Raw genomic sequence first — 19,560 nt, forward strand, 5'->3', positions numbered from 1 at the left:
AAATAATATTAGGATAACTACAAAATAATAATGCAAATTTCAAAGAAAAAACAGACCATTAGTTTAATTAACATTTGTTAACCCTTCAAAATGAATTCTAATAAAATTAAAGTGAAAAATAAAATTAATTCAGTTCTCATGTTTCTTTTATACAAAATACCTCATAAACTATATTAGATCTTTAAATACACACACACACACACACACACACACACATATATAAAATGTAATCTTGGCACATAGAACATACATAATTCTTTATGTTGGCAAGTTAAAGAAATGAGGTAAGAGTGATTGGTGAAGTTTACCAGCAGTTGCATGTTATAACTACCATACATAATACTGTAGACCAAGGAATTTAGAATATGGGTTTATTAGGTCAACAGATACCAAAACTGCTTAAGATATTAAATTTATTTATTTTTGTAATATAGCTCAATTCAAAACACACACACACACACACACACACACAGTCCCATAGCTAAAATAATGTCTTTAATCCTTAGATATTCTATATTCTTCATTATCTTTTCCCTAAACCAACATGTTCCTAACCTCTTATTTCAGTTGAGAGCACAACCATCTTTCCAGTCATCCAGATTCATAGAAGAGAAGTCATCTTCTACTTTATACCTTTCCTCTCTTTTCCAAAAAATTACTAAGTTTTGTTAATTCTTACCTCTGTAATACTTCTTGTGGCCCTTTTTTTCTACCCATATGACGACCACTCATATGACCAACCCCATATGACCAACACCCATAGGACCAATTCCTCTTCAATCAATATTCCTAAAATATAGGTCAAATCACCTAATTTCTTTGCTCCTAAAGCTTCAGAGGCTCCCTACAGTCACTCAGATGTGCATATAAATAACTGTTTGCCATTTAAAAGCTCTTCATTATCTGGTTCCAACCTGTCTTTCAAGATTTATTTCATATTACTTCCCATTATCCATCTTTTGTTGCAAGTAAACTGCTCCACTTGCTTGTCTCTATCCAACATTACACTTTTCTCCCTGCAAGCTTACACTTTTTCTCCCCCCCCAATTGCCTTTTGGGAATCCCAGCTTCCTTCCATGTTCTGCTTATGTATATTTCCTACCAGAGACTTTCCCTAATTCTTTTAACCTGCTACTCATCAATAATACTCTAAAATTATTTCATATTTTCTTTGTATAAATTTTATAATTATATATTACATGTGTACACATCGTTTCTTTTAAAAACTTACAAAGCCCGAGGGCTGGCTTTGAAAACAGCTGCACAAAAAAACCTGAAGCTTGAGACAGGGTCCCCTCCATCCCAATCTTTAATATAAAACTAAAAGTCAAGAAATAGGCTGGAAAATGAACAAACAGCAACAACAACAAAAATCCTGACATAGAAAGTTACTATTATTACATAAAAGATCCAAACATAAACTGAGATGATAAAGTCAAAACTGCTATATCCAAACTCTCAAAAAGAAATGAGAATAGTCTTAGGCCCAAAAAGAATTCCTAGCAGAGGTTAAAAAGGACTTAAAATGTCATATAAGAGAGCTGAGGAAAAACTGGGAAAAGAAATGACAGTGATGTAAGGAAATCATGAAAAAGAGCCAACCAAAATAAAAAATAAACAAAACAAAACAAAATAAAAAGACAACAGTTGTGTAAAGGAGGCACAAAAAATACTACAAGGGTAAAGGAGGAGAGAGCCGCCAAACATTTAAAAAACTGAACAAGTCAAATGGTAAAAAGAGGCACAAAAAATTCAATGGAGAATACCTTAAAAAGCAAAATTGGTTGAAGAAAATAACTCTTTAAAATCAAAACTGCCAAATGGAAAAGGAGGTACAAAAGCTCAATGAAGAAAATAATTCTTTAAAGATTAGAACTGAAAGCGGCAGCTAGATGGCACAGTGGATAGGACACTAGTCTTGGAGTCAGGAGGACATAAGTTCAAATCCAACTTCACACCTTTACTAGCTCTATGACTCTAGGCAAACCACTTAACCCTGATTTCATCACAGCAACAACTACTACAAACAAAAATATTTGTACAAGTGAAAGTCAATGACTTCATTAATTATCAAGAAGCAGTAAAGTAAAATGAAAAGAAGGAAAAAATAGAAGAAAGTGTAAAATATCTCATTGGAAAAACAATTGATCTGGGAGACAGGTTCAGAAGAGATTTAAGAGTTATTGGAACTGAAAGCCATGATCAAAAAAACCCCTAGAGATCACCTTTCAAGTTACCAAGGAAAACTGCCCTAATATCCTAGAGCCAGAGGGTAAAACAGAAATTGAAATAATATACCTCCTGAAAGAGACCTAAAAATAAAACCTTCCAGGAATATCATAGGGTAGTTTTCATACAAAGTAATCAAAGCTATCTATAGCAATATGAAAAATTAATAAATCACTATTGATCACAGAAATGCAAATTATAACAACTCTGAAGAATTACCCCTTACTAATCAGATTGGCTAATATGACAAAAAAAGAAAATGACAAGTGTTGTAGAGAGTATGAGGAAGTTGATACACTAATGCACTGTTGGTGGAATTGTAAAACGATTCAACCATTTTATTGAGTAATTTAGAACTATGCCCAAAGGACTATAAAACCAAGCATATCTTTTGACTTAGTAGTACCACTATTAAGCCTGTATCTCATAGAAATAAAAAACAAAAATGAAAAGGACTTATATGTACAAAACTAGTGGTGGTAAAAAATTGAAAATCAAAAGTGAGCCCATAAATTGGCAAATGGCTAACGCATGGTATGTGATTGTGATGGAATAGTACTGAGCTATTATATGAAATGAAGAGCAGGAGGTTTTTAGAAAAACTTCTATGAACTAATAAAAAAGTGAAGTGAGCAGGACCACAAGAATAGTATATCTAATAACAGCAAAATTGTGTAATGATCAACTGTGAAAGGCAGCTATTTTGAGCAAAACAATGATTCAAGACAATTCTGAAGAACTTTAAAAAAAATGCTATCCATTTCCAGAGAAAAAATTCATGGAATCTGAATGCAAATTGAAGAATACTTTTGAAAATATTCTTTTTTTTTCCTCTTTCTTTTTTCTTTCTTTTTTTTTTTTTTGGGGGGGGGTCTGTTTTCTTCCACAAGATGACTAATGTCGAAATATGTTTTGTATGACTGCAGAGGAAAAAAAAATCCATTTTTCTTTTTTTTTCTTTAAAAGATCAGCCAATTTGCTTAATAAACTTTTTATTATAATTAATAGAAATAATGACTTACCTTAACTATTAAGCCTTTTGAGTCAACCAACCATATCTTTTCAATGGCATTCTCCTTGGATATCCCTTCTTTTTCCATGGCCATAATAATAAGGTTTGCTATCCCCAGGGCAGCCTAAGGAAAATTTATAATAAACAAAGACTATAAAAACAAAATTTTTAAAAAAGCTTTTACCTTGTAGAATCTTATTTAAAGTTATAATTTATACTATTCTAGCTTAATAATTAAAGGTACATAGGATTCATCTAATAAGTTACATATTTTTACTCCCCAATATGGGGTGAATATTCATTTTTCCCTTATTGAATAATCAAAAAAAGCAGTATTTGGTCTTTCTCTTTACAAATTACAAGTTTTTAACAGTTTTACTCTACAAAACAAAATGTAATGGTGAATCACTCATTTTACTGAGTTTAAGTGTTTCTCACAATTTAATCAAGATTGGTTTGAAAGAAAATGTTCAAATAAAGCTAATAAAATCTTACACAGTGCTATCAAGGCCATGAGATTACGTGTCCTAAATATTAAGGTTAGATTCCTTGATGTGGGCAAAGATAGTTAGAATTAGGTTATGATCACTTCACTGCAAACCAACAAAATTAGGTAGAAATATAAGATAAAGGTACTATATTCCTAAAGTTTATTTATCAGATTTCTTAAAGTGAATGAGTTCAAGATGAAATTTTCAATAAAGCAAAAACTAAACTTTTCTGTTTCTATTTAGTAAATTCTATGAAATATCATAAAACCTATGATATTTAAAAATCCCTCAAAATTAAAGAATTGTCCAATTTTAAAATATTTTCTACTATGAACCACTTTTTGGAGGTTTCTGACTATCCCAAATTGACCTTTTCCATTTACCACAATCCTTTAGAAACTCAGAGAATAGAATTACCAAACTGAAATGCTGTATATAAATATTCATCTAAGATGTGGTAAAGAAATTAAACCTCATCAAATAGTCATTTCATCTTTGACCTTTCTTGTGCTTCAACATTAATATGCAATAAATTGATGACTTCCCCAAAATAAACCAATGCATGTCTTAGTTTTTACATTCTGTATGCCAATTCTTTATTTTTCATTAAAATTCTAGCTTCATGCACCCATAAAAACATATATTTTTTAAAAATGATAAATCTCCTTTAAAAGTTCCACAAAGAAGCAAAAACATGGTTTTAAACACCCATATAATACCTTCACTTCTCTATCCAACAGGATCCATCTTTTTACTCTAAAATAGTTTTAAAACAAAACCAAAACACAAGCCACAAAACATTTCTCTATTCCGATACATTTTATATTTGATAATTCTAAACATATTTTGACAATTTGCCTAATAGAAATTCAAATTCAGTTAACAGGTTAATTCTGTGTCTGGGGGTGGACAATTACTGGAGTCTAGTTTTTCCTTTCTTAGATGCTCAAATTGCACAAAAAGATAGCAAAACAGTGAATAATTTTGACTTAATGGCTATGTCCTGCCAACAATTTAGGATGTTTTTTACCTATGAATATTAAGAATATACTGGGAAACCCTAGACTCCTCTTTTTCATTAATATTTTAAAGTTATTTTGAGAAAATTGTTTTGGATGATTTAATATTTTAACTACATGTTTCTTCAAAGGTCTTCATACATATTCAAGGAGTGGAAACTTTTTTTTTAAATCAATGTGTGAATAAAATTTAAATGGAGTAGTGATAATGCTTTTCCTGTGAAAGTAAGTAGGTATGTCACTTATCTTATGTATTCTTGAGGAAAAATATAGCAAAACCTACTATAAATCTGTCAAAATACCTTAGACATATTATTAATTATTAAAATGACATAAAAGTAATTTTACTGAAGTACCTCTCCAGCTCCTTGGAATAGAATTGTGTGATCAGACAGTTTGTTCTTAGTAATGCGTAGAGCTGCAAGGAGACCCGCAACTGCAACAGATGCTGTTCCTGTAACAGGTAATTTTGAACAATGTTCAAACAGTAATTTGCCAGTTACTAAGCTGACAGTCTTTGTTATTTAGAATTAAAAAATCACACAGGTTTAGAGTGCCTTCAAAGTTTCTGGGTTCCAACCTTTCTCAATCATTATTTTCAAATGATAGTCTAAAATTACTTTTGAAATTACTCTAAAAAAAAAGATAAAACAACCTTTGAAAATAGATAATCAATACAATAAACAGAAAGTCTGAAGGTTTAAAATACATCCTCTAATATACAATCCTGGTGGATAAGGGATTTTCTATTTCTCATTCCTAAGAGGTTACAGATTGTAGGGCAATCTGAACTTATTTAAAAATTTTTTGTTTGAAAAAAAAATTTCATTTCAATGTAATTGGTTTCCTTTGCAATATTAAGTATTTTATTTTATGCTTTTAAAAACATTCTAAAAAGGGGTCTGTAGGCTTCACAGGGCTGCCAAAGGGATCTATAACACAAAGAAAGTTAAGAACCCCTCTTTTAGGAAGAATTCAGGGTCGTATTTGAAGCAACACACAGTACATTACATAGTATAGTAATTATAACTTGATGGTTTTTAATCCAGTCAATCAGTCTAAGGCAATAAATCCATTGTCAGCCATCTGCAGATAAGATGCTTTCTTTTCCAGAGTTCAAGATATCATGAATGTTATGTTATCCTAAGTTTGAGAGGATTGGCATTTATATTATGGTTTGCTTAAAATGAAAACTAAAGAGGTGCATGTGTGTTTATGTGTGTATCTGTATGAGAATGCTCACATATGCACAGCAATACCGACTATTCTCCAATTTCACACTAAAAAAAAGTTTTTTATGTGAACTAGAGAACCACCATGGAAGCAGAAACGATTGGAATTTGGCAAATGACTGGATAAGTAGACTTAAAAAGAGAGAAAGAGAAGATTTCATTAAAAGTCTGGGTGGCCTATGGATAGTTGTATATTAAGAGAAATAAATTAGATGGGGAAGGGTATGTTGAGGGGAAAGATGGTGAATTCATTTTTAAGCATGTTTACTACAAACTACAATGTCTAGCATGCTGTTTGATAATTAAAGTCATAACATAAAGAAGTTTCATAGAAGCTTGGAAAGGAAAAGGTCTCAAGAAGAAGGCCATAATCTAGTTTAAATGACATGAAGAGAACTAAGAATATATATGAGGATATAAAGACATGGAATTTAGAATAATAAGGTCATTAATGACCTAGAAAGAACTCAATCTATAAAATGATGTTCAGTCATGTTTTACCGGAAACTGTTTTTTCCAATTTTAAAGTTTAGTTGCACATATACTACATAAATTTTGAAAACTAATATTATAATAAGAGTTTAGAAATGTAATCCAAGAAAATGTACAATTTGACAACATAATTATTATAGTAATAATATGCTTACAGATAGTAGTAATTAAGTTATTGTAGCTTATTATAATTAACATTTTTATATAGTTCATGGTTTTTTTTTTTTCCTTTTCCTTTTTTGTGATTATCAACATTGATAGTTTTCCTTGCTGCCATCTAAAGTGTAATTATACAAACCTCTTTTTTCTTTCTCCAATCACATACAGGTCCTGATCTTGACTACAGGTGAATTCATTATTCACTTGAAATGTTTATCCCCATCCTATGGGTGAAATTCTTTGTTATTTATCTTTATATCCTACTTCTCAGCCACTAATTTGTCCTTACCAGAGTAGCACAAGAAAATCTTGTTTGATTATTTCCCCTTTAGTGGCAGGAAAAATTGTCTGATACTGAAATTCTTTCAAATCTGTCCCATCCTCTCTGCTCATACAACCACAACATTTAGGACCTCATCACTTCTCATATGAACACTGAATGAAATATGATGTAACAATCAAGATGTTCCTGTTAGTGGATAACATTTTGCTAAAAGAAAGACCCAATACATTTCAAAGCCTGGAAGATATCTGAAACCATTCAAGAATTCAGTCTAAGCTGATACACAAGAAAAACCAAATAGATGAAGAATGTCTACTGCCTAGCTTATGGCATGCAGTTGGATGGCAAAGTATAAAGCTTATGAATCAGAAGTTTGCACAAATGGATAAGGAATTGGCCCTCAATTAAAAAAGAATAGCAGAATAGATTGTCTTTGAAAAACTACAAATGATCTTTTATTGATCCAAAACTTCTCCCAGAATCAAAATATTTTTAATGCCAAAATTATACCAGCATTGTTACACGGATGATATTTATGGAAAACTCATGGAGTTCTCCAAAGTATTAAAAATAAGTATCACTCAAAGGGCAATGGAGATGTGAGTTAGCCACAATACATAAAAAATAAGCTATCATGAACAAGAACAAAGATGCTTCAAAGATGCCATTAAGAAGGAACATATGGCAGACAAGATTAGAAGGGAAGCAATAAATTGGGAAAACATTTTTATAGTTAAAGGTTCTGATAAAGGCATCACTTCCAAAATATATAGAGAATTGACTCTAATTTATAAAAAAATCAAGCCATTCTCCAATTGATAAATGGTCAAAGGATATGAATAGACAATTCTCAAAGAAATTGAAACTATTTCTAGCCATATAAAAAGATGCTCCAAGCCATTATTAATCAGAGAAATGCAAATTAAGACAACCCTGAGATACCACTACACACCTGTCAGATTGGCTAGAATGACAGGAAAATTTAATGATGAATGTTGGAGGGGATGTGGGAAAACAGGGACACTAATACATTGTTGGTGGAATTGTGAATACAATTCTGGAGAGCCATTCTGGAGAGCAATTTGGAACTATGCTCAAAAAGTTATCAAACTGTGCATACTCTTTGATCCAGCAGTGTTTCTACTGTGCTTATACCCCAAAGAGATTTTAAAGAAGGGAGAGGGACCTGTATGTGCATGGATGTTTGTGGCAGGTCTCTTTGTAGTGGCCAGAAACTGGAAACTGAGTGGATGTCCATCAGCTGGGAAATAGCTGAATAAATTGTGGTATATGAATATTATGGAATATTATTGTTTGGTAAGAAATGACCAACAGGATGATCTCAGAAACGCCTGAAGAGAGACTTACATGAACTTATGCTGAGTGAAATGAACAGGACCAGGAGATCATTATATACTTCAACAACAATACTATATTATGATCAATTCTGAGGGACCTGGTCATCCTCAGCAATGAGATAAACTAAACCAGTTCCAATGGAGCAGGAATGAATTGAACCAACTACACCCAGCGAAAGAACTCTGGGAGATGATTAAGAACCATTACATAGAATTCCCAATCCCTCTATTTTTGTCTACCTGCATTTTTTATTTCCTTCACAGGCTAATTATACATTATTTCAAAGTCCAACTCTTTTTATACAGCAAGATAACTGTTTGGACACGTATACTTATTGGGTATTTAATTTGTACTTTAACATATTTAATATGTATTGGTCAACCTGCCATCTGGGGGAGGTGTGGAAAAGGAGGGGAAAAATTGGAACAAAAGGTTTGGCAATTGTCAATGTTATAAAATTACCCATGCATATAACTTCTAAATAAAAAGCTATAATTTAAAAAAAGACAAAACTTCCTTGTAAGATTTCTGTCCTAAAAATTAAATTTTTAATTAAAAGAGCCTATATTTGAATCCTGGAAAAAAAAAAAAAAGGAACATATGAGAAAAAAAGAAAATGAATTACTTATGTGAGAATGAGGGATAGCTAGAATGATACAATGATATCCTCAAGATATTAGGAAAGAGAAGGGAGCCCCTCATATAATAAGTTGATGTGGTAAAATTATAGGGATACATCACTAAGAATTAAAAGGCATTGACAAGTATGTATGGGTTACAATCAGAATTGCTGCAGAAAATGTCCATACTGAAGAGATCAAAGAATCATTTATTTTAGTGTAATGTACGCATATTATTTACACACACCCACCTCCCCACCCCACCCCCACATATGTAATTGACCTAGAATTGTTACTAATCGTTTTCTTTACTATGCTAAAGAAATTCTGGCTTACTGAGCATGTGACCATTTATACTTACCCCATTTTGGCATGTTAATTTAAACACATCACAGAGTGGTTCCACTGCTTTGAACATAATTACATGGCTTCATCTCTTTATGGCTTCTGCTTGAAATAAAACTTAGCAGCTTTTACTGGTGTCTTTTATATTTCATTTGGTAGGTTATTCTTAAAGTAAAACAATTTCTAGATCACTGAGCTATGAATCTGGGTCAAATCTAATTTTTATACAGCTCTATTTTTACTATGTTTCTCAGTAAAACAGAGGTAACAGTAGTCCTTGTGAATTATATTACGATGGGTTACTCTTCCCCCAAACAAGAAGTATATGAAATTATGAGGTACTATAACAAATAGGACTCTTTTTAGTGAGTCATAACTTCAAAATTGCTACTTAGACAAAGTACTGATTATTTCTGAAGAGGAAATGGGTCTTCACTTGATTGGGAGGGAATACAATACAACTACTCTTGAATGTTAATTACCTTCAAAGACATTATCTTAATCATGGTAATCAGTAAGTAAGCTTATGACTATATCTGTAGAGGGCTAATGAACATAAGGAAATTAGTAATGGCCTTAAGAGTAGAGTCTATAATGAGATAGTATGATTATAATGATAAGGGTATGTGGAAGCAAAGAAATTATGTCAGAGGCTGACAGTATATTCAAGTATTTATCTCTGGTATTTGTGGTTAAATAAAAGTATCCTTAATTTGCCTCAAGAATGAAGCTTTAGTCAGAAAGGATGAAGAGACTGATAGAGATAGCTCACAGAATTAGGCATCGATGAGCATCTGTCAGTTAGTCAATGAGTCTGAGCCGAGATCTGGGACTTAAGGCCCTCTTCATGGAAATTTCCAAGTATTCTGGGGACTGTTGATGAAAGAGTCCTGTAAGATGATGGATATTTGCATGGTGAATTCTTTATCCACCAAAAGTAACAAAACAAAAAAGAGGTTATATGGAAGTGGGGAAGATAGAAAGAAGAGAATCTTTTAGTAGACCCTGATCTCTAGCCTTAACTAAGACTAAAGATTGTTACTGAACAATCCATCAAAAGAGGAACATGCCTATGGATAAATCCTATCTTTGATTTTAAAAAAATTTGATGACATATCTATATAATTAAAATGCAGCAAATATTTTAGTAAATTAGTGATTTTGTTGTTCAGTTGTTCCCTTATGTCTGAATCTTTATAACCCATGGACTTGTCCATGTAGTTTTCTTAGCAGACACTGGTTTGCCATTTTCTTCCTCAGTGTGATCTCATTTTACAGATGAAAAACAGGCAAAACAGAGTTAAGTGACTTGCCTAGGGTCACACTGCTAGTAAATGTCTGAGGCTTGCTTTGAACTCAGATCTTCTGACTGCAAACATGGTGCTTTATGCACTATATCACCACCTAGCTGCCTAACTAGTAATTTCATTGTCACAAATGAGACAAAGTATCTCTTTCCAATTAAGTTGTTTTAAAGTTAAATTGAATGGTAGCCTTGTATTTGACAATCCCAAATAACCAAAACATTAGGTAAAGAATTTAATATTCTACAAAATTTTTTGAGAAAAGTATAAAGCAACCTCGCAAAAACTAGGTATAGACCCACATTTCACAGTGTATGTCAAGATAAATGGCAAAAGAGTCTGTGACTTATACATAAAAGGTAACATCATCAACAAATTAGAGGAGTGAGGATCTCTAGATAGAAGAATGATAAAAGACAAAAATAAATAAAAGATAGAAATGAGACAAGTTTTTGTACAAACAAAACTGATATAGTTAGAAGTAAAAAGGAAATAAGTAATGCTGGGAAAATACTTGCATCAAATTTCTCAGATAAAAAATTTATAAATTCAAATTTATTAAAAAAAAAAAAAGAGCCATTTACCAAGTGACAAAAAGGTAAAGATATGAAGGCGCAGTTTTCAGAGAAAATTATTAACTTATTTAGAACATATGAAAAAATACTGCACATCACTAATAGAAACATATAAATAAAAACATATGAATAAATAAATAGATGAAATGAAATAAATAAAATTAACTTTAAGGTTTTATCCTATAAAAGATATGAAAGCTTACAAAAAAGGGAAAATGGCAAATTCTGGAGGGTAGAGGCTGTAGAAAAAAATAGGTACATTTATGAACAGAAAGAGTTGTGAATTGCATCAGCCAATTGGGAAAGTATCTGAAATTATGCCCCACAAATGACTAAACTGTTCATATCATTTGACCCAGAAGTACCACTACTAGATATATACCCAAAAAAGATCATAGGAAGAAGGAAATAAACTACATATGCAAAAATATTCATAACAGCTTTTTTTGGGCTAGCAAAAAACTGTAAACTAAGAACAGTATCCATTAATAAGGAAATGGCTGAACAATTATGGTATATAAATGTAATAGAATCCTACAGTGCTATAAGAAATAATAAAGGTCATCATTTCAAAGAAATTTATAAGACCTGTATGAATTGATACAAAGAACAGTGAACATGGTAAAGAAAAGAATTTATACAACAATAACTTCTAAAAGCAAATAAAATACATTTTTGCTAATTTTTAATAAAGATTTTTATTTTCAAAACACATGCATAGAATTTCCAACATTCACCCTTGCAAAATTTTGTGCTCCAAATTTTTTTCTCCCTCCTTTACCCCCAACCACTCCCCTAGATGTCAAATAATCAATATTATATTTTTCTTCATTGAAAAAATTAAGTAAAAATTTTTAAGAAACACAGTAGAGCCAGGAAATCAAATAAAAATGGCTACAACAATGTAAATGGAAAGAACAGCCAGAAAATTATTTTAAATTATATTGTATAATTATAAATAAACAAGCTTCCCTCAAGGAAATATAAGAAAACATTTCCTCCAACTCCTCTACACTCATGGCAGAGTGGAACAATGCATATAATGTTAGATATTTTGGAGATGTGATTAGTTTTTGCTGTACTTTATTCTCTTCATATTTACAAAAATTTCTGTTATAGAGATAGATCTGGGGGTGAGGAAATGACTAAGCTTTACAAAATACAGATATTAATAAAATTTACTAAAGAATTTAAAAGTTAAGTTGAATGGAAGGATGAGCTAGATGACCTCTAAAGTCTATCTTCATTCTAAGATTCTATGATTTTTCTCCCATACTAATTTTTTCTTCATCATGTCATAGAGGATAACCTTGGGTACTTGGCAGTAGCAGAAAAGCATAAGTTTATGGCAGGTTATATTATGCTAGAAAAGTTTTGAGAAGAGCCTCAGAAATAGATTTTTTTTTTTGTCTTCTGAGGTCATAATTTAGTTAAGTATGAAGACTCATTATAGCTGATGACTCAATGATGAATCCTTTGGCCATGGCAACCCATGAAGCTAAGAAAAATAGAAATGACATTCAATCTTGTATAGTTCCCTTTTGGTTCTGAAATGCCTTTGTCAAGGGGCAGAAAAGGGGGCAAGGTATACTAAGAATTATGGTTTGAAAAACTAAAAAAATTAACTTAGCTGCTGGTATTCTAAATTCTTGTGGTGACTATAGCCAGATGATGAAAGGAAGATGCAGTTAAATTTAAGGATAGCTCAGATATTCTTTTTCCCCCCCTTATTCTTGCTTTTATTTTTCAAAATAAAGTTTAATTTTTCCCATTTATGTAATAAAGACAAATTTTAACATTTATTTTAAAAATTTTTTGAGTTCCACATTTTTCCCTCCTTTCCTTTCCCTCCCACTTCCCTGAGATGGTAAGCAATTTGATCTAAGTTAAACATATTCAGTCATACAAATCATGTTGTGAAACAGACCAAAAGGGGAAAAAAACCCATGAAAAAATAAAATGAAAAACCTATCCTTTAATCTAAATTCTGAATGTATTAATTCTTTCTCATTCAGATATTTTCCTTGGAAAGACAAATTTAAAAGAATACATAGGTTGTTTTTTTGTTTTTTAATAGCATATCCAAAAACAACAAGAAACTATTACATGGGATATTTGGGCATGTCATATTGCAGGGCTCATGACAAGTCTCTGCCATATGGTTGCCATGAAAATAGTTTTTGTTTAGAAGTGCCAAGAAATCACATAAAGAACACCCTTTTAAGTTAAATTAGTATATACCTTGATATTTGATTTCAATGTAAAGGTATGAAAAGGGGAAGATGGCAAAAAATATTGTGAGATATATAGTTCCAGAAAGGAATGGGAGAGATCATTGACTTGTAGCCTAAACAAAAAGTTTCACAACTATATATTTATTTTGAATGGGATGTCTCTTTCTAGCTCTTCTTGCTGGTTTTTCTTAGTTATATGTAAGGATGCTAATTTATGTGGGTTTAGATTTTATCTTGTAATTTTGCTGAAGTTATTTTTTTCACTATCTTGTTTTCTAAGTATATACTATCACATAATCTTGTTTATTTTTGTCTATGCTTATTTCAATTTCTTTTTCTTTCACTATTTATACGTTTTCTTATGTCAAACCAACTTTGCATTTCCATTATAATAAATCCAACTGGGTCATAGCATATAATTTTACAAATTACTGTTGCAGCCCACTTGCTAATATTATATTTAAAAATTCTGCATCAATATTCATTAGGGATTTTTGGTCTGTAGTTTTCTTTCTTCCTGGTTTAGGTATCATGATTATATGTGTACCATAGGAAAGGATTGGCAGCTAGGTGGAACAGTGAATACAGTACCAGGCCTGTAGTCAGAAAGATTCATCTTTCTGTGTTCACATCCATCCAAGAAAATCCCAAATGGGATCACGAAGACTCAGATGTAGCAATGACAACAACAACAAAGAACTGGAAGGGTACCTTCCAGTTCATTTATTATTGAAAAGAACTTACATATTATATGACTTGGTTTTTTGAACATTTTCTAGAAATCACTCATGAATCCATGTGGTCATAAAGCTATTTTCTTTGGGAATTATTTTATGGCTTGTTCTCCCCCCCCCTCCCCCCACCAATATTGGGTTAGTAAATTGATCTATTTTCTAATTTTGTTAATTTGATTATATTTTATAAGCATCTATTTTCTCTAAGGTGACAATTTTGTTAGCATGTAAATGGGCAAAGACTTTCTAATAATTTTTATTATTTCCTTTTCAATTGCTATAGGTAGTTTTTCATTTTTTATACAATTTGGTTTTCCTAACTTTTAAAAACATGTTGTTGTTTTTTTTTTGTAGTTTCTAGTTTTACTTATCAATTTGATGATTTTTTGCTTCTAACATTATTAGTCAAATACTTTTCAGTATTTCTAAGTTTTACTTTTTTAGACAGTTAAAGATTTCAATTTGTTCAATGCTGATTTTTAAAAAAATTACATGCCAATCAATTTGGTTTTTTCTCTCTTTTGTTGATAAAAACATTTAGAGATACATATTTACGAACAGAACTGCAACCCTTCAGTTTTTGTGTTGTTGTCTTATTATTGTCATTTTCTTTGATGAAATTTATATTATTTCTATAATTGACTCTTTGACCCACCAGTTTTCTACAGTGCTATTTATCTCCAATTACATCTAAATTCTTTCTTTTGGGTGATTTTATCAAATATATATATATGTTTTTTTCCTGCTGCATTTTGATGAGTAGATAATGCATTTAGTATTTAAATTCACACTTTTTGATACGAGCTTTAAGCCCCAATAAATGATCAATTTTTGAAAAGGTATCATGTGCAACTGAAAAATATGTATATTTTTCCTATTTATAGCCACTGGACTTCAAGAATAGCTGGATTTTGCCTAGGGTCTTTTGGCTGGGATCACTGGTGCCTTGGTGGACCCTGCCTCAATGGCCCTGAAGCTGTTCTCTCTGCTAGACTAGGGCTGGTTTGAGGATTCATAGGGTGTCCCACTGGACTCCTTGAGTGGTGAAGGAGTCTAAAAGTGATTCATTATATTGCCTAGTTGGAGGATGCATCTCCGAATCCTGATAAAGTGATATTTGGGCATCCTAGAACTCTACCATTTTATCAGAAGCCCCAAGGTCTCCTTTATAACCACACAATACTTTGTACACATTAAGTACTTATTAAATAGTTGTTGAATTGAACTGAAATGAATGAATAGATCCTCTATACCTATTGTTGATTCTCAGATTTGGTTTACTTCATTATATAAGATATTCAGTATATAAGATATTTCCTGTTCACTCACATATATCCCCTACTGTAAGTTTTTCTTGTCCATGGCTCTTCTAGGTTCTATCAATAATATTTCTTGGTTTTAGCCACTTCCTGTCACCCATCATATGCTAAGTAGGAACACTGTATCTACATATTATATATAAATATATCTTTTCTTAATTATAGCTTGTTACCACCAGTTACTATAGGCGCTAGGCAGACACAAGATGACAGAACTAAAATATAGATTTTTTTGATTAATGAGATGTTTTCTTTTTTGCCTTAGTGTCTTCAGTGATTATCACAGTACCTTGCATACAACTAAGTGATTAATGTTTACTGTGCTAAAATTAATTGAAAGTGGGGGAACATTGTTTTTTAGGCAGAGGAGATCAGATACAGGACAAGAAGTGGTAAGAGAAAGTGGTAAGACCTCCAGTAGGGTGCCTCCTTCTAGGGTAAAGATGAGGTAGGCAATCTGTTGTGGATAGTAAAGCTGAGTAAAGAGGGGAAATGTACAGAACTTTTAAAGATAACTATGATAACAACAGTGTAGAATTTGCAAAGATGGTTGAATGGAGATTGAATATTATTTTCAAACCTATTTATAGAGTCAGGTTTTTACAAGCTGGTTTATTTTTTCCTTCACAGACTCTAAGTGTTAGTTTTCTATCTGTGAAATGAGGGGATGGACTAGATAATCTTTAAAGTCTTTTCTAGTCCTGATACTTAATACTCTTTCTTTGTCTGAATAACTAGAAATAGTAGAAAAAGTGGCACTGGGGGGTTGACTTCTCAATTATTCACTCTCCATCTATTGAATATTGATGCATTATCTTGTCACAAAGCATTTTTTTGGGTATATCAGTCTGAATAAAATTCATATAAGCTAAGTGGAACACACTGTTGTTACCTTTAATACAAGGAAAACAGAAAATTTTATTACCTTGAATGTCATCATTGAATGTACAATATTTGTTCCGGTACTTCTCCAAAAGACGGAATGCATTTGTATTGGCAAAATCTTCAAACTGAATAAGGCAATTCATTCCATACCTGTAGAGATAAAAAAACATATGCTTTTAAAAAGTCATGCCAACATAGAATTGGAAATCTGAAGGACAAATGACAATATTTTCATTTTAAATTAAGAAATTACTTGTCATAATATTGTAGAACAACCGAATTTGGATTCGTCACCCCAGTACTCGATGTATTACATGTAGAAGTAGCAAATAGAATCTATAGAAATCCTGGAACTGACAAAGAAGAGATATCTGCTCAAGGTGACACCATCTTCAAGGAATCTATTTCAGGATATCCCACAGAAAGAATAAATGCAAAAAAGGGAAAATATTATATGTTCTCATTGCTATAAAAACTATTAGAAAGGACTCAATAGGTATCAAAATAATTTAATGCAAATATGACAAATGAAAAAACAGGTTTCATGAATGTTTCTTTTTTAAAATTTGATTTATTAGTGCCTTTTAAATGTGTTTTCTATATATGAGATACCACATGTACTCATTGCTGAAAAATACCCTCCTTTGCAACATGGTCAAGCAATAACAAGAACAGAGGCCTTAAATAACTATATATATAACTCTATAAATATATAGAAATATATATATATATATAAATAAATAAAAACAGAGACTCTGCCTATGGTTGAAGAGGTTCTAGTCTTCATCTTTAGGCATATAATTTCCAGATCTACATAATCCTCTCTAGGGTCTCTCTCCCTTCTAATACTAAATCATCAACCATCTAAAGTTCATTCTAACTGGGTGTTCAGTAGGCATCTCAAATGCAACATATCTACAACAGAATTTATCATCTTTTCTCCCAAACTCATCCCTCTTTCAGGCTTCCTCTTACACTGTCAACTATACCGCCATCTTTCCAATCAGTCAATTGGGATCATCCTCACTTCTTCACTGACTTTCTTATCCCTCATCACCAAATCAATTGTTAGGTCTTGTTATTTTTATCTCCATATTTTCCCACATACATTTCTTCCTCTTCAATCATACTACTATTACCTTAGGTCTATCCCGGTTTCAAATCCATCCTTCACACAGATGACAAAAGTGAGTTTTGTGATACACAAATCTGATTGTGTTACTCCCCTACTCAGTAAACCCCCATGGCTCTGTCTGGCATTTAAATATCTTAATAACCTGGCTCCTTGTTCCTTTCACATTTTCTGGCACACTACTTTCCTCCACACACTATGCAATCTAATCATATCGCCTACATGTTGTTCTGCACATGGGATCCTCCATCTCTATCTTCCAGACATGGAATACTCTCCCTTTTCTCTTTGGCCTCTTAGAATCTCTAAGTTTCCTTCAGCACTCACCTTAAGGATGTATGATATTTTTAAAACTTCTGCATGACGTTTTTTAAAAATGTCTTTAACTGTTTTCCTCTGAACAAAAAAAAAAACAACCTACTTTGTATTTATTCCTTATATAAAGATATATGTAAATGCTATCTTCCCTAACAGAAGGTAAGTTCCTTGAAAGTAGGGAGTGCTTTAGTTTTGTATTCAAACCCTCCTCTTCCTTCCACTATGCCAGGCACATAAAAAGTACTTAATAAATCGTATTGACTTAATTAACCTTCTATTAAGTAGTTAGGTTTGGACTGTTTTAATATCACATTCCATCTGTTTCATAGCCATTCTAGTTTTTTATTGATTTTTTTCTATAACAAGTTAGTGGTTCTACATAGACATCGATTTTAGAAATGATATTCTCTAGTTGTCTTTTTTCTTTTTATTCTTCCTTCCTATGTTTCACTGTCATATTGGTTTTTAGAGAATTGTGTGGAAGAAGGAGAGAAGGGATTGTCAGAGCAGTCTATCCTTTACAATGCTGCCAGATCAAATTTCTTACAGTACTACAACTTCAGTAGTGTCATTCCTTGTTCTTTTGACTAATGAACTTCTGAAATCCAGGGCCTTCTATAGTCTATCCCTAATCTACCTTTTCAGTCACTTGTGTTCTTTCTATACAACTTATGCTTTTCTGCTTTCATACAACTATAAAGGATAGACTGCTCTGAGAATCTCTTCTTGTTATAGAAAAAACAACCCAAACCTAACTACTTAAATGTTATTAAACCAGGAAAAAAAGGGAATGAAGGACATTACCCACTACAATAATCCCATATAAAAGTTTAACCATTGTGAATAAACTCTCACAATGAATACACGAAGAGTCAAAAACTGTTGTGGTCCACATTTTAAAAGAGAGAGACTCAGTGAGGAGAAAAAATACTTGATTTCTGTTTGTAGATGGCATTGGGCTGGTTGCATGGTAAAGCCTCCTGGATGAAGTCGTTGACCATTCTAAAAATTTTGTCTTTATCATATACCCAGGAAAAAAATCACTGTGTGAACACCATGACATAAAATTATACATCCCACCTCTCTCTAGAGCTCAAATGTCAGTCTCTCTCTCTTTTTCTCTCTCTGGGTAATAACTAGTCATTTCTTTGAGACAAGAGGAGAAAATGAGGAAGGTTGGCAAGCTCAGGATGAGATCCCCTAAAGATGATCTTATAGGATACAGTCATTTTGTTGTTTGTCCTTCATTCTTGAAGAGGGGATATCAGGGAGGGGATGCCATGACAGGTGAGTGAATTATATTTGAGGCAGAAGGGCTGTACAAAGTCACCTCTCTCACTCTTTCCTCCAGAGCCATCTGGTTCACTGGTCAGATATAGAACAGGATGACTGGCAATGGCCCTGGATGCAATGGGGGTCCTTGGCCTTTTTAAGCTAAGGTCTGTAACAGGTCTTAGTTGGATTGAGGCAACCGCCCATTCAGTCATATAAAATGGAGAGAAGGAAAGAGAAATGGAACAAACATGTATATATCATCTATTATGGGGGAAAAAAACATGAGAAAGAAAAATATTTTATGCTATGTCGATAGCATAAAATATTTGGGAATCTATCTACCAAAGGAAAGTCAAGAATTATATGAGCAGAATTACAAAACACTTTCCACACAAATAAAGTCAGATTTAAATAACTGGAAAAATATTAAGTGCCTTTGGATAGGCCGAGTGAATGTAATAAGGATGACAATACTCCCTAAACTAATCTATTTAGTTAGTGCTATAGCCATCAGACAATGACCTAGAAAAAATAACAACAAAA

General features: G+C 32.1%; 1 protein-coding gene across 1 annotated transcript in view; it reads right to left on the reverse strand.

The window, feature by feature from the left end:
• Positions 1–19,560, reverse strand: part of ME1 (malic enzyme 1) — a 271,605-nt gene that overhangs the window by 37,896 nt on the left and 214,149 nt on the right. Inside the window, exons 7-9 of the mRNA XM_051997329.1 lie at positions 16,333–16,442; positions 5,108–5,205; positions 3,252–3,365 (exon numbers count right to left, since the gene is read on the reverse strand). Of these exons, the coding sequence (XP_051853289.1) occupies positions 3,252–3,365; positions 5,108–5,205; positions 16,333–16,442 (322 nt within the window). The remainder of the gene's footprint in view (positions 1–3,251; positions 3,366–5,107; positions 5,206–16,332; positions 16,443–19,560) is intronic.

This window comes from Antechinus flavipes, chromosome 4 (genome assembly GCF_016432865.1).
Source record: "Antechinus flavipes isolate AdamAnt ecotype Samford, QLD, Australia chromosome 4, AdamAnt_v2, whole genome shotgun sequence".
Taxonomy (NCBI): Eukaryota; Metazoa; Chordata; class Mammalia; order Dasyuromorphia; family Dasyuridae; genus Antechinus; species Antechinus flavipes.